This window comes from Oncorhynchus kisutch, linkage group LG10, assembly GCF_002021735.2.
Source record: "Oncorhynchus kisutch isolate 150728-3 linkage group LG10, Okis_V2, whole genome shotgun sequence".
Taxonomy (NCBI): Eukaryota; Metazoa; Chordata; class Actinopteri; order Salmoniformes; family Salmonidae; genus Oncorhynchus; species Oncorhynchus kisutch.
The window spans coordinates 59,437,523-59,453,326 of record NC_034183.2 but is presented as its reverse complement, the minus strand read 5'-3'; the positions used below and the strand labels follow the sequence as shown (position 1 = coordinate 59,453,326).

Below are 15,804 nucleotides of genomic sequence, written 5' to 3'. Positions count from 1 at the left end.
TGCTGTCCACATTCATCTTTTATTAAAACAAATCCAAAAAACAATACATAGAGGAGAAAACATGAGATGAGATAACATTATAAATCGTAGTATGTCCATTCACTGCAGATGGTTGGTTGTGCAGCACTTACTAGACCACACTAACCAGTCTGATGAATTCAATCTGAAATAACAGCACAGATACAAGGGAACTGGTTGGGTAAATTGACACCATACAGCGGTGAATACGGCTGGGTTGAACTGGAAGACATACAGTCGGTCTTTCTCATATTAGGGTAAAGTGTATTAACACATTTCTGTGCATTGGAGTTCATGTCAAAAATACCACAATGTGCCAAATAATGATGCCCTATAAAAACTGCCATACTAATGTCTTGATGGACAACAGTACTTCCTGCATAAAATATTAGGATAACTCCATTATCCTCATTTAAAAATAAAAATAAAAAGTCACTCCTTCACACTCCAACAGTTTATATCCCTAGGTTGCCTTGACAATATAAAACAAGATTGCTAAAAAATTTTTTTTTAACTGAGCATGTATAATATTACAGCCATTAAATAAGAAAATCAGAACACAAAGATGAGAATGACAAGTAACAAAAGTCTAGCCAACAGACAATAAAATTAAAAGCAATTGGACAGATTCCACGAGGATAGCTCTGACACTGAAAACATAAAATAATTGTTAACTACATCAAGGCCATTATGCTTGAGAGCTTCCCAATCAGATTGGTCAGAATCAACCTTCGTGACAGTGACCGAACTGTTTGGTCAATAACATAGTCAACTCACTCCGGCCCCTGGCTGGTGGCCAATACACAAACCATTTAACCTTCCTACAGAGTTGATGATACCTTCTTTCTACCCATTATTCTCCCCCCTCACATACATAAGAACATCCTGCTTCATTCTATTCAAGACTGCTGTCTCTACATGGCTACAGAATGTACAATCTATATACAATCATGACTGTGATACTGTGTATGCGACTGACTGACAATGTATGTATGATTATAAAACTTGTATAAAGAATTGGGCTTTGATTTTCCATTTACGTTGACTCTCCAATCCATGAACCTGTTTTCTTATTGTAAAACAAATGGCACTTTTACAGTGCTGGCCCATTAATATTGCACTGCACTGCTGAGTCTAAATAAAGCTGCTCTGTGTACTGTACGACTACTGTCAACTGTCACCATGCCAACTGGTGTGGTACTACAGTATATTGCGCTTGAGTACACTGGCATTGTACAGTCAATGAGGTAGATATAAATAGATACTACTCTGCACTGTACTGTGCGAAGCAAGTTATTTTGCATTGTACAGTAGAGGCTAGAGGGTGACTATCAAAGCTAGAATGCACTGAAGCCACAGTCGGTCTCCTTGCGTTGAACTATTGTATTGGGCTGTCAAAAATACATACATTTTAAATGTATCATTGCGAAGCTTGAACGCACATGACATTTTAGAACTTGTGGAATGCCAGTGCATGTGCAGCCCTACCTGTGACATTACAGCTCTGTCATAAAGCTTCAGACACGACGAGCACAACCTCTTGTGGATGAAGGTCCATTCATCGCAGGGCACAACTCAAAATAACTGTTGGCTAATTAGCCAAGCAAAGAGAGAGACTGAATTGTATGTGGATGAGACCCAATGGCAGCCATTTTGGTCCTTTTTCCCTTTGGGGCCTATAAGCAGATTCTCTCTACGCTAAGCAGTGTTAGCAACGTTACAGTGTTAGCATTATACCAGTGAGCATGTGAGAAACTATGTGCAGTGTATGGACTGCAATATATACAATCACCTTCTGTGAGGATATGGGGGTGTGTTAGGCGTGTGTGAGAGTAAATATGACACTGCCAGAACGTTAACAGTAGTCAATGTTCAGGCTGGCAGTGTGAAGATTGAAGGTCCCTTTTGGTGTCTCTCCTGTACTGTGATATGTCCATGAAATACGACTGTTTGCGTAGTTGACAATTAGATGCTGTGTGGAAATGGCTGACTAGTAATTTATCAGTGATATGTCTGTAGGGCTATGTGACTGTTCTGGGATCTGTATAAGTGGGCTAATTTCTAATATGTGGTGGAGAATAACTTATCACTGACCACTGATCAGTACTCTGAGTGAGTAGATCACAAGTCAGCGTTAACGTGTGTGGGTCTAACTGATCTGAGATCTGTCTGAGGGGGGAATCATCAGGAGGCCGCGATGGTGGTGCCCCCGCTGAGGCGGAGCAGGATCTGCTGGCAGTCATGTACGGAGCGGCGGTCGCCCACACGCTCAAGGGTGCGCTTGGCCTCGGCCAGCAGGCGGGCACGGTGCCCTGGTGGGGTCAGCAGGGGTAAGGGTAGGTGGCGGCACGCCAGCAGGATGGCATGAGCCCTTTCACGCTCACCCAGAACACAGTCACCCTCTGCTGCAGGGCGGAGGAGGAGAAGAGGGAAGGAGGAAAAAGGTCAGTACATTTGTGAGGAAAGCACTACATGTGTTAATTTGACATCAAAAACACATTTGATATCAACTTCAAATGGTATCATTCATGATAATAATTGAAGTGTGGGTGTCCTTACCCGTGGTGTACCCAGGGTTGTTGGTCCTGCGTCGGAGGCTGTGCTCCAGTAGCTGGTGTGTGCGGGTGGGACTGGCTCCAGCCATCAGCCTCACTGTGGTCTCATGCAGGAACACCTGGGAGAGGACAAGAGGGGGAACATACGTAATTACACCACAGATAGCCATGAATTACCCATGAATAATTCAGCAGGTCTGAAGCCCTAGTTACCTTGTGTTGTGCCTGTCTGTAGCAATGGCCCAGCCTTCGCAATGAACTCAGGTCCCGCTGGAATCCAGCCAATTGGGAGCCAGGGGCAGGGCCTGGCTCCCCATTGCTGCTGCTTCCTCTTTGCCATAGGCTGGTCCTGAGGGTCAGCAAGAGGTCACAAACCAGGAGCTCCACCCCCTTGGTATAGGAAAGACAACAGGAAGGCAGAGGAAGGGGGGGGGGGGGAAGGGGAAGTGTTGAACTACGTAATAAATGACTACACAATGAGTTATGGAAACTAAGAGAGAGTCATATGGGACAGTACATGCACTGTAAGCAGTGTCTCGACCTGGATATGGTGTGTTGCAGGTGCCTGCAGATTTGGGAGGCCCCTGTACTGCACTGCAGACACATTGCACTGGGCTGCAGGAACATGCAATGCAACTACAATGCACTACAGCCACCCCCTACCACACACACAAACTTCTACTATAGCTAGAGTCAGCTTGTACCGGTGCATTTGTGAGTCAAACGAGCACCCATGCAACGGTCACCGTGTGCAGTATATGTTTGTTCATGGTGTGTGTGTGTAATATGACCAACGAACACTGTGAATCAACCAAGCTCCATTACATGTATATACACAAAGGTTAGAGTTGGTTCAACTAGAAAATCACAGAGAGTGTATATATTCACTTGCATCCTAAACACCCGCATTTTGGGAGAGTACCTTGTTGAGCCCGTTTCCAGACTGGGCGGACAGGGGAACAGAGATGCTGGTGCACAGGTAGCTGCTGGCCCTGTCGCAGTGAGACAGACAGGCCACCGCCCCCTCTCCCTTCAGAGGAGACAGGCTCATCTGCACCGCCTTACACAGCAGCAGCACAGCCTTGGGCAACGGATGACTGCAGGACGACAGGGAAAACAACATAGGATTATGGCAATGCTTCTAATGTCATTTACATACACATCACTGGGACCATGCTCCCACACTTCCAAGACACCTACTGAAAACGGTGCATGAAGAAGACCCGCAACACCATCAAGGACCCCACATACTCCAGCCACGAGCTGTTCACTACGTTACTGTCAGGCAGACGGTATTAGAGCATGAGGTCTGATACCAACAGGCTCAGAGACCACCTGCTCTTATACTCCACACCTTAGCACACAACTGATGTTACCAGACTCTTATTAAAGATGACTAAATACTCCACAAATTAAACACTTGCCCCCCAATCCTCCCTTCCCCAAAACATGTATAAATATTGGACTAAATTGTACCTTCATGTATTATACTAAAATGTTTATTTTATTCTACTGAGCCATTTACTTTACGTTCCTGTTCTTATCTTTTCTTATTTCTTATTGTTGTTGTTGTATTGTCCAGAAGGAACCTGCAGGTAACAATTTCTTTGGACTGTGTATACCAGGTATATCCTGTACATACGACTAATAAAAAACACACACAACATAAACAGAGTATACTGACTCGAGGGTATGGAGAGCTCTGGGCATGCGCTCTGCCTCTGCCAGCAGTGACCTCACAGCGACATCATCTCCTTGCAGCCAATGGGCAGCAGCCTTTAGGACCAATGCCCACCAGCGACTCACTGGGTCTGCCACTAAGCAGATAAGAGATTACATGACAACATTAGACTTCAACTGTGGCATCAAGGGGTCTAGCAAAAATTGTTCACATGTTATATTGAATAAGTCAATTATGTTAATCATAAAGAGTTTATCTTTAGTGTTCAAGATACATATGAGAATGAAAAAAAAGCTATACACATTCACAGCATCAGATCATCTCGTAGGAAACAAGGATGGGAGAAATCTGTAAAGAAATCTGTCCCACACAGAGCATGGTGTGGTTCACACTAACGTGTGCATTCCAGTACCTGGCATGGTGGTGTGATTAGGTGGGGCTGGGAAGGGAGGAGAAGAGGACTCCTCTGTGCAGCTGTTCAATAGGTGGAGAAACTCCAAGGCACTGGAGAACTCCCTGAGAGACCGAGTGAGAGTGAAGAAAAGTAAACAAAGTAAAGTAAACAATTTGCATAGGTAAACAGGAAAGTGACTGGGCACCGAGGATCCTGGCCTTACCCCGAGTCGTTCTTGGGCTTGCCTGCCTCCCTGTCAGTGTGGGGCTGGATGAGGGAGTGCACAGCTCTCTCCAGCAGCTTCTCACAGAAACAACGATGCAGCTGGGCGATGGGGTCAGCTAAAGGAAGAGAGAGAAAGAAGGAGGGAATGAAAGATAATTAAAAGGCCTAATTGTTGCATGAGGGCATTTCTGTATACACTATTAGCTCTTCCATCGACTTTATTGTTCATACCTGGGTCTCTCTGGGAGGTGTACACGCCCTCTCTGCTCTCAGACTTCACAGACCAATCACAGCTGAGGAAGAACTGCCTGCCCAATGGGGTGAAGAGCCAGTGCAGACAGTCAGGGATGGGCTTGGAGTCTGATTGGCTGGCCACACCCTCAGCACAGCTCAACAGGTAACCCTGGGACACAGACATGTGGGGAAAGATGACAGTGAGTGGATAGTATCAGAGATATCATTACCATAGCAGTAATGGAGGGATGTGGAGGGTTAGTAATGGAGGATGGAGGGATGCCCTGAGACACTCACAGGCAGGCAGGAAAGGTGGTGGCCCAGTACAGTGCGCAGAGCTGTTGCCGCGGTGACATAGATCTGGGCCTGCTGGGCAGGGGCCATCTTGCTTTGGGCGCTCTCACTGAGGTTGACGGCACTCATAGACAGAGACAGAGCCCACAGGCCACTGCGCTGGGGAAGCTTCCCTACACACAGAGAGAGAGAGTAGTTCCAGACAGAGGATGGGGTACTACTGTGTTATGTTATCGTGTTTACAATGACTAATGATACGGACCTAGGCTCAACGTTCTAGACTATTCAGTGTAGTCACCTGTGAGCTGCAGCTGGCTCAGCCTATGGTAGACCAAAGCTGCGTCCCGGGAGCTGGTCTTGGACTCCTCCCCCTTGTGCTTCCCACCAACCTGGCGAACCAGCCAGCCCAGAGGGGTGGGGTGATGCAGACAGTAGCGAATCAGGTTCCAGGAGAGTGAGAAGAGGAGGTCCCAACTGGTGGTGGGCAGGGCTCTGGTCAAGACTGACAGGCAGGTTTTCAAACTGGCCATAGCTGCTGTATAGTCACCCTGTAGGAGTGGAGAGGTGGGAAAATCTATAAGAATACTTATGGAACTTGGCATTCATGTACCTATAGACACAGAGAGATGGTTTTACCCAATCAGGGCACCAGTTAAAGGAGATACTCAAACACAGGTATAGAGAAAAACAGTAAGTATGGGAAAATCCTTCAGACATAAAGGGATGTGAACTCACTCTGTTGAGATGTAGGTCTGCTTGTTTACGCTGCCTCCAGAAGGAGACGGATTTGGGCGAGTGGAGGGGGGTGACAGGCTCCCAGAGGTAGAGGACCCTAACACAGCCCCACACTGCCCCAACACCGCTCAACATCCACACAGTCAACCATGGCAACAGGCACCAAAGCCAGGTCGCTGTGGGAAAGAGGGAGGAGTCAGTATAAGATACATATAGTCCAATACATCCTCAAAACAACTCCCAACCGGGAACTCTTACTGTTAAGAATAATAATGACTTTGACTATAATAACCTATCGTGAATGCAATAGGACTTGTATGGTCAGTGTAAGGGTCAACTAAGGGGCTGACCAAAGTTGTGGGTCTGGCTGGGTAATGAGAACAGTGCCCTGGAGGCTCTGTGTGCAGAGGTCAAGCCAGAGCTGCTCTGGGCCTCAGATCCCAGGAGAGAGGGCAGGGGGTTGAGGGAGAGGCAGAAGAAGGTGAGGGCGCAGAGGAGGAGACGAGAGCGATCCATCACACCCACGGAAGAGGGTGAGCCAGGCTCACTCTTCACCTGAGAGGAGAGAGCGAGAGAGAATAGTTCAACTACTATGTAAGTGTTCAACCTTCGCAACATTCAATCCAAACAATTTCCACACAACAACAAAAACATGACAGTTCCTTGGCTATCATCATCACAGTACCTGCTCATGGTCCAGTAAGGGACTGCCAGGCTCAGAGTCGATGCAGTATGGAGAGAACTCACGGGGAGATCCTGAACCAGACTCTGATGCTGGAGGTGACATCATCAGCATCTCTGGTTTCATCTCCACATCATCAGACAGCACCACTGACTCTGACAGAGCGGAAGTGGGAGAGAGCCCAATGCATTATCATGAACTGAAGTTGTGATGGATTAACTAGTAATAAATGGGGGACTTACTGTTCTTGCTGTTCATCTTGAGGGCCAGGTTCTCCTGCCGTAGTTTGTGGTTGACCTGCTGCAGGTATTTGATGTAGTCGATGGCTTTCCTCAGCACTCCCGACTTGTGCATCTGCGTACAAACACATTAGCAATGTGTCAGTGTACATTTGGTGAGAGTGCCCTATACGTACAACTCCATTCCTCTGACTTCCATGTACTCTAGGAAATACCAAGAATCTGTGGTTTTATAGCCTAATTAAGTTTGACACCTGTGAAACATTCAAATTATTCTAGCATGCTCCTCTAAGTTTCTATTGGACTTAGACCACAAAATAAAACTAAACCCACTGTTCCTGTAAGGTCAAAGATAGTCAATATTGGATTATTGTATCACTTGGTTTTCCTGACCTTGGCGTCGCCACCCATGACCAGGTCCCTCAGCTCCAGGATCTTGTCATTGATGGAGGAGCGATACCTCTTCTCGATAATGTTGTGGGTGGTTCTCCTCTCCCCCTCCTTCATCACCCCCCCTGGACCCATCACCATCCCGTGGTCCATCACCTGCCTGTTCCCACCTACACAGTGGGAGGTGCCTGACGACAGCTGTTTGATGGGCAGCTTGTCTCCGCCTCCCATCATGACAGGCACAGTGGTCAGGATGTTACTGCCCATCAGAGTCTGAGGGAAGAGTTAAGGTAAAAGTCAGTGGTGACATATGACATAGATAAGATACCAAGGGGGACAGAGCAGAGAAGCATATTCAATTGAATTCTCTGGTCATCTTTATATCATCTAAAGTACTTTTCAGTCCAAGTTCCGGTTTAATCTGGGTCTATGTGACCGTCCCCATTAGACCCTGAACAGAGAGAAAAGAACAGGAGAGGGCGAAGCAGACAGATAGTATAGAGACCTACCGGTACCTGTAGAGTCTGTGTCTGGATAGGATGGGTTAAGGTGGTGATCCCAGGGTTCTGCATGGTGGACAGAACCTGTGTCCCATCAGGCTTCAGGGTGGTCAGAACCAGATTCTCTGTCTTCAGAATCTGAGGCTGGTGGACCAGAAGCTGAGAGAGACCAGGGACACTGGATCAGTTCCAACCAGTGATGCCATACACAACACAAGGTCTATGGTTACACCATGCTAGGATCTGCACGTATTTAGAGAGACTTTATAAAGATTGGACGCAACTAGTTTTGATTAGGAACTCAAACATTGTAAAGTATGAAGCTTGATACTCACGGGTAGCTGTTGAACCTGCTGTTGCATGGTGTGGACTGTAGGTGCTGTAGAGAGAGTCTGGATGGTCTGGCCAGTCTGCAGTAGTCTCTGGTGCTGGATGGTCATGGGTTGAACCTGTGGTGATGTCATTATGCTCTGCATCTGCGGTTGGAGGACTGTGAAAAAAAAAGAGAGGTATGTAGTATGGATACATTGTCAAAGAGCACCATTCATATAGAAAAGCATGTAGGACTCTGAATAATTTCACATGATAACCATCTTTAAGTGCATTTCTAATGAATAACCACAGATTCCCAGTGAACAAATCTTTTCAATGTAAGAAAAATAAAAAGTTGCTCTAACCTTGGAAGCTTGTAGTGGGACTCTGGTGGCAGATGACAGGGTTCTGGATGAAGCGGGACTGGCCACCGCTAGATGTGATCATCACCGTCTGGGCCTGGGACTGGATGGGCAGAGCCTGGTTGTGGGTCTGGACCAGGGTGTGCACAGGGAAGCTATGCGCCTGCATGGGGATGCTCTGGCTGTGGACCTGGATGGTGGGTTGCTGCTGGGGCTGGATGGCCTGCATCTGGGGCTGGATGGCCTGCATCTGGGGCTGGATGGCCTGCATCTGGGGCTGGATGGCCTGTATCTGGGGCTGGATGGCCTGCATCTGGGGCTGGATGGCCTGCATCTGGGGCTGGATGGCCTGCATCTGGGGCTGGATGGCCTGCATTTGGGGCTGGATGGCCTGCATTTGGGGCTGGGGCTGGATGGCCTGCATCTGGGGCTGGGTGGCCTGCATCTGGGGCTGGGTGGCCTGCATCTGGGGCTGGGGCTGGGTGGCCTGCATCTGGGGCTGGGGCTGGATGGCCTGCATCTGGGGCCGGGGCTGGAGCAGGGGAGGGGCGCGGATCTGATGCTGCCCTGAAGAGAACGTCTGGACTGGGGTCTGTGGTGGGGTGAGGGGCAGGGACTGTTGGGCCAGTGTTTGGGTGGGGGTGAGGGTCACGTTGCTGTGCTGGTAAACTGTGGTAGTGGTCTGGGGTGTCTGTGGGGCTTGAGGGGGTGGGCGTGGGGTGGCCCCAGCACCGTTCTGTAGGGAGCCTGCAGAGGACATCTGGTCCTCAAAGAGGTCGGGGAAGTCCCCCACCTGGTTGCTGACGAACTGGAGCATCTCTGAGGAGAGAGAATAATTCAAGGGGTTCATGAGTCTCTGGTTGTGGGTGAGCTAAAAATGCACTTTATTCTTAGCCATAAAATCATGTGCAGTGGCAATTGATTGAATAGACAACAAATTTGACTTTACATAGTTAGCATACAATTGGCTTATTAGACACAATCCATTTGTTAATATGGCCCTCTAATGGAGGTAGGGCTTCATTGTTGCAGTCAAATCAAATATTATTTGTCACTTGCGCCGAATACAGCAGGTGTAGACCTTACCGTGAAACGCTTACTTACAAGCTCTTAACCAACAATGTAGTTCAAGAAATAGAGAGTTAAGATATTGTAAATGTAAATAGCCCGGGTGGCCATTTGATTAGTTGTTCAGCAGCCTTATGGCTTGGGGGTAGAAGCTGTTAAGAAGCCTTTTGGTCCCAGACTTGGCCGCTTGCCGTGCGGTAGCAGAGAGAACAGTCTATGACTTGGGTGACTGGAGTCAGACCATTTTTTGGGCCTTCCTCTGACACTGCCTAGTATATTAGGTCCTGGATGTCAGGAAGCTTGGCCCCAGTGATGTACTGGGCCGTACAACCTGTCACAAGGGCAGATGCACAACTCTGGACTTTTCTAACGGCTTCAAAGGCCTTAATGAATTGGACCTGGAGTTCCTACCACTGCCCAAAATGATTTCTTTAATGTCGTATAGTTTTAAATTGTAACAATCTTTATTAAGATTTGTCATTTTATTGTGAGGAACTGCAGTTTCATCTGACATTTTTTCAGTTTTGTCCTCTTATGTGAGTGATCCTTGTGTTTCAGGTTATTGTCCTGCTGAAAGGTGAATGTCTCCTAGTGTCTGTTGGAAAGCAGACTGAACCTGTTTTTCCTCTAGGATTTTGCCTGTGCTTAGCTCCATTGTGTTTAGTCATTGCCAATGACAAGCATACCCATAACATGATGCAGCCACCACCATGCTTGAAAATATGAAGAATGGTACTCAGTGATGTACAGACTTCTTACACTGTCATTTAGGTTGGTATTGTGAAGTAACTACGGTTGTTGATTCATGCTCAGTGTTCTCCTATCAGACATTCAACTGTTTTAAAGTCACCATTGGCCTCAATTAAAGTGTAATTAGAATTTCACCATGCTCAAAGGGTCTTTTTTTTAAATGTATACCAATAGCTGTCCTTCGCAAGGCATTGGAAAACCTCCCTGGTCTTTGTGGTTGAATTGGTGTTTGAAATTCACTGCTCAACTGAGGGACCTTACAGAAAATTCTGTTTGTGGTGTACAGAGATGAGGTAGTCGTTCAAAAATCATGTTAAACACTATTATTGCACAGTCGATTAAAAAGTATGTGATTTGTTAAGCAGATATTTTACTCCTGAACTTATTTAGGCTTACCATAACAAAGGGTTGAATACTTATTTACTGAAGACATTTCAGCTTAAAAAACAACAACATAATTCCACTTTGACATTATGGGGTATTGTGTGTAGGCCAGTGACATTTTAAATTCAGGCTGTTATAAAAAACAAACTGTGGAAAAAGTCAAGGGGTGTGAATACTTTGAAGGCACTGAAGATTATTAACCTGCATTAGAAATTGGCCTTGAGTGAAGAGATCACAGGAAAGAGGAGAATCCACAGTGACCTCTAGAAGAGACTTACAACAGTGACAATGCTGTTTACTGCCAGGGCAAGGTCACTGAAGGAATTAAGAGGTTTATGGAGTAGTGGCCTTGGTTTGATACACTGCTACTGTTCCGGCACAGAGTCAAGGAAGAGCGCGCCAGCCAGCTAGTGCTTATAGGAAAGACTTCCAACGACTAGCCCTGACAAATGACATGGTAATCCAGTACAGATGCCCTGAGAACGAGGTAAAAGAGCATCCTGGTAAGAACATTACTTCAGCTACTGGTGGAGTAGGTCTTGATTGTGAACAGCAGTACTGAAAAGAGCTGTGGAGTTACATATGCTAAAGAAAACTAGTAGTTTCAAACCGGTATTGCAAGAAATGAGAGTAGCCTACATGTTGAAACGGTTTCTAAAGTCGTCTACTGCAGGGTGTGTTTAACTCGTCCATTTATCGTAAGACCACAACGTCACAACCATGCTGGCTTGCCATCTCTCAAATCCAGAGGTAGGCTAAATGTTCTCATGTGGTTTACCATTGTCTGGGGTGCATAACAGGCCTGTAATCAATGGGAAGAGTTTCTCATTACTCAAATGACAGCTTTACATTTGGCAAAATCATTTTATCCAGTTTATAACTGCTGCTGTTAGAAATACTGCCAAAATCCCTTCTCTAATGACAACATCTAAGACATGTCACCGTATACAGAAAGCATGTCCAGGGCTTCAAAGGACATTGGCATGGTCTTATAGATTCCACTGTGACAGGAGGAAAAAAAGTGTCCTGTAGGGACCTATGTATAGACAACGTTGCTAGAAGAATCAGGGTTAAAGAATATTCACACTTTTATCAATGAGGGGCTGCAACCTTGAACTCACACTTGCGATAAAGGCTAGACACCTAGGCCAATAAATGCATCGTAAATGGACACCATTTATCAGAACGCAGCAGCCACAACTCTAAAACCCTTGGGTGCAGTGTACCATAGCCTGCTTCGCTTTATCACAGGTGACAGGTTTAATATCACTGCATCCTTTATCAGAAGGTCAGCTGGAGCTCAATTCCTGCAATTCACTTAATTTCTCCTTTTAGTTTACAAAACTATTCTGCACAACATCTCACTTCTGTTAAAGGGATACTTCAGGATTTTGGCAATGATTACTTTTACCTACTTCCCCAGAGTCAGGTGAACTCATTGATACCATGTGCATGTCTTTGTGTCCAGTATGAAGGAAGTTAGATCATGCATTGTTATATTAAATGCGGTCACAGCAATATTGAGTTGGTCAGAGCATTTCAAATCAAATCACATTGTATTGGTCACATGGTTAGCAGATGTTAATGCGAGTGTAGCGAAATGCTTGTGCTTCTAGGTCCGACAATGCAGTAGTAACCAATGAGTAATCTAACCTAACAATTCCACAACTGCTACCTTATACACACACACAAGTGTAAAGGGATAAAGAATATGTATATAATGATATATGAATGAGTGATGGTACAGAACGGCATAGGCAAGAATCAGTAGATGGTATCAAGTACAGTACATACATATGAGATGAATAATGTAGGGTATGTAAACATTATATTAAGTTGCATTGTTTAAAGTGGCTAGTGATACATTTTTTACATCAATTTCCATTATTAAAATGGCTGGAGTTGAGTCAGTATGTTGGCTGCAGCCACTCAATGTTAGTGGTGGCTGTTTAACAGTCTGATGGCCTTGAGATAGAAGCTGTTTTTCAGTCTCTCGGTCCCAGCTTTGATGCACCTGTACTGACCTCGCCTTCTGGATGATAGCAGGGTGAACAGGCAGTGGCTCGGGTGGTTGATGTCCTTGATGATCTTTATGACCTTCCTGTGACATCGGATGGTGTAGGTGTCCTGGAGGGCAGGTAGTTTGTCCCCGGTGATGCGTTGTGCAGACCTCACTACCCTCTGGAGAGCCTTACGGTTGTGGGCAGAGAAGTTGCCGTAGCAGGCGGTGAAACAGCCCGACAGGATGCTCTCGATTGTGCATCTGTAACAGTTTGTGAGTGTGAGTTCCCTCTGCTGTTTCCTGAAGTCCACGATCAACTCCTTTGTTTTGTTGACGTTGAGTGTGAGGTTATTTTCCTGACACCACACTCCGAGGGCCCTCACCTCCTCCCTGTAGGCCGTCTCGTCATTGTTGGTAATCAAGCCTACCACTGTAGTGTCGTCCGCAAACTTGATGATTGAGTTGGAGGCGTGCATGGCCACGCAGTCGTGGGTGAACAGGGAGTACAGGAGAGGGCTCAGAATGCATCCTTGTGGAGCCCCAGTGTTGAAGATCAGCGGGGTGGAGATGTTGTTACCTACTCTCACCACCTGGGGACAGCCCGTCAGGAAGTCCAGTACCCAGTTGCACAGAGCTTGATGACGAGTTTGGAGGGTAGTATGGTGTTAAATGCTGAGCTGTAGTCGATGAACAGCATTCTACGGGAGCAGAATGCCATTTACGGGTGCATTCAAAACATTGGATACTGTACGACCAATCTGTTGTTGAAAATGTATGATACTGTACAACCATTATACCAGTATTCTAAAGTAATATATCATACCAAACCGGTAAAGGCATACTGGTGCAATACAATACGTCCTACAATATTGTACAACAACTATTCCATTGGGATTCTAATGTAATATAACAAAATGTAGCATAACATCATAAATAATCATACTATTTATTAGTGTGGAATAAAGATTAGACCTTAAACCGAAATAGCCTATTTCTTCCTTATGGCATTATCCTATAATACTAAATGGTTATCACTCGGATTTACGTATAGAATAACACGAAATGCTCTGATACAAGGTTGCACCCAATTTGGTAGTAATGACTTGAAGTCTATGGGTATCTACTAGCATTGAATTATCATGTGAGTAGTTTGTTTTCAGGGCACCATTGGGAATGAGACCCTGGTCTCAAATTGGGCTCCCCTGAAAAAAAATACAAGTTTAATAAATAAATAATACATTACTGTAGAGGTTATGGGTCGATTGATGAAGAAATGGCTTATAGGGCCCATCTCACATTCGAAAAGGCTCGGGAAAAAATGAATAAGTGTCTTGTCTAATATTAATCATTCATTGGAATTGTCTGCTTCATCGGGCTCCACAGGGGGTTGGCTTTCAGAGGCACAAAACAAAACAGAGCCCCAAGCCCCTAGACAATTGTGACACTAAGGACTAAAGAGAAAATAGGTTATGTAACCAGAGCAGCTATTGCATTCGGAATTGTGGGGAGAAAATTCTAGATAGTAGGGTCGGGACGATACCAGTAACACAAAGCTCCATCCTTTCACAGTGTGCCAAGGGTAAAACTGCTGTTTTGATAAGATGGGAACAGTGATGTTATCCCCATAGAGTCAATGTGCTGAGTCTATGAATGAGCAGGGTGAAGCGGACATGTCTCCCCGTCATAAAAACAGAAGGGGTATTACTGATGGGCCAGTTATGAATACACATTGTGAGTCACTTTTTTCTCCATTATTGATGAACAAACCCTCAATGGTATGACAGCCAGGAAAGAGGTAGACAAGCATGACAAAAAAAACATCTCAGAACAAAATGTAAAGAACATAGATAAATAGGAAGCAAGTAAAACTAGGCTAATAAGCCATTGGGAAAGTACAAGTAACTTTTTGCCTACAGGTAATTGAATGACACAGCTCACAGTTGAGTCACACTCAGTTACATTTGAGGAGTTGTTAATTCCCACGCACACACTAAACTGTTGCATGACCACTGTGCTGTAGGCCAACCACCCCTTTAAATATGCCTTAATCTTCACTGATGTAAAATGCGATTGCAATACCTATATGTACAAGCGAGTTTGCTTGACACATGATACAAATCACCAGACTCCCGGCCATACCGCGACGAAGACACGACATACTGTCAGAAAGCGGAAATAGGACACAAACTTTCGTGGACAAACACACACAAAATTCCATATTCTCTTATCAATTATGACATAAATAGTAACTCACCATCGATGTCTCCCAGCGTAAATTCGTCCCCTAGTTCTGACAAAGTCGGATCCATATTTTCCATGGTCGAGATATACTCCCCACTAACGTTACTGTCCATAATGAAATTCAGAACTTCGCCTCCCCAGCTTTAACCGGAGGTTGCTGAAGGAAAGAACCAGGATGTCCAGAGATCTTTGAAGCGTTAACAACGCATAAGGTGACGTTATCTTAGCTCTAAGTTTATTAAACTATCAGAGGACAGGTAACACCTCAACAATGCCCCAGAGTGGCCGATTTCTACTTAGATAAACTCATTTACAATTTAGACGTCGCCATCTTGTTTTCCACTACTTACGTCATTTTACAAACAGCGTTTGTGAACCAGGACGACTCGTGATTGGCTTAATCCTGGCTGTTGTTGTCGTGAGACCAGGCACCATTGTCCAATAGAAATGTCACCTTTACCGTGGCCTGATAGTACGTCAACGATCAGAAGCTTTCTTGAAATATGCATTGACTCCGCCCAATAATTTATTTTAAAAAAGAGCCTATCCAAAGAGATTCACCCTAACAAATATTTAATGATATTTGACTTTATATATGAGCCCGCCCCATCTGAACAACATTATTCATGTTCTGGCTATCCCCAGATGTTACTCCTACCATCAGGATATGAATTACACAATAATAATTTAAACGTTCACTAATTACAAATGAATATTCTCATGTTAGTGTGAAAAAAA

General features: G+C 45.4%; 1 protein-coding gene across 2 annotated transcripts; it reads right to left on the bottom strand.

The window, feature by feature from the left end:
- On the bottom strand, positions 1-15,416 carry LOC109893468 (sterol regulatory element-binding protein 2). 2 transcript variants are annotated; one of them, XM_020486698.2, is made up of 19 exons: positions 15,080-15,416; positions 8,625-9,440; positions 8,283-8,437; positions 7,963-8,106; positions 7,451-7,720; positions 7,061-7,172; positions 6,822-6,973; positions 6,487-6,691; positions 6,137-6,312; positions 5,700-5,949; positions 5,405-5,574; positions 5,105-5,276; positions 4,872-4,989; positions 4,667-4,770; positions 4,258-4,390; positions 3,496-3,670; positions 2,787-2,963; positions 2,578-2,692; positions 1-2,423 (listed from the first exon to the last, which is right to left on the bottom strand). In XM_020486698.2, the coding sequence occupies exons 1-19, from the start codon at positions 15,177-15,179 to the stop codon at positions 2,203-2,205; spliced, it is 3,765 nt and encodes a 1,254-aa protein (XP_020342287.2). In that variant the 5' UTR covers positions 15,180-15,416; the 3' UTR covers positions 1-2,202. The 2 variants fall into 2 exon arrangements, with proteins under 2 accessions (XP_020342287.2, XP_031690165.1); XM_031834305.1 differs by having other exon boundaries at positions 7,957-8,106; positions 15,080-15,415.
- Positions 15,417-15,804: the final 388 nt, after the last annotated feature.

What these genes read in the sequence shown, in the direction of transcription:
- LOC109893468 (XM_031834305.1), bottom strand. Translation starts at nt 15,179, where the DNA reads ATGGACAGTAACGTTAGTGGGGAGTATATCTCGACCATGGAAAATATG. An exon ending in CAAGATGAACAGCAAGAACA is followed by an intron (nt 6,974 to 7,060) that starts GTAAGTCCCCCA and finishes CCGCTCTGTCAG; the next exon opens with AGTCAGTGGTGCTGTCTGAT. An exon ending in AAGCCCAAGAACGACTCGGG is followed by an intron (nt 4,771 to 4,871) that starts GTAAGGCCAGGA and finishes TCGGTCTCTCAG; the next exon opens with GGAGTTCTCCAGTGCCTTGG.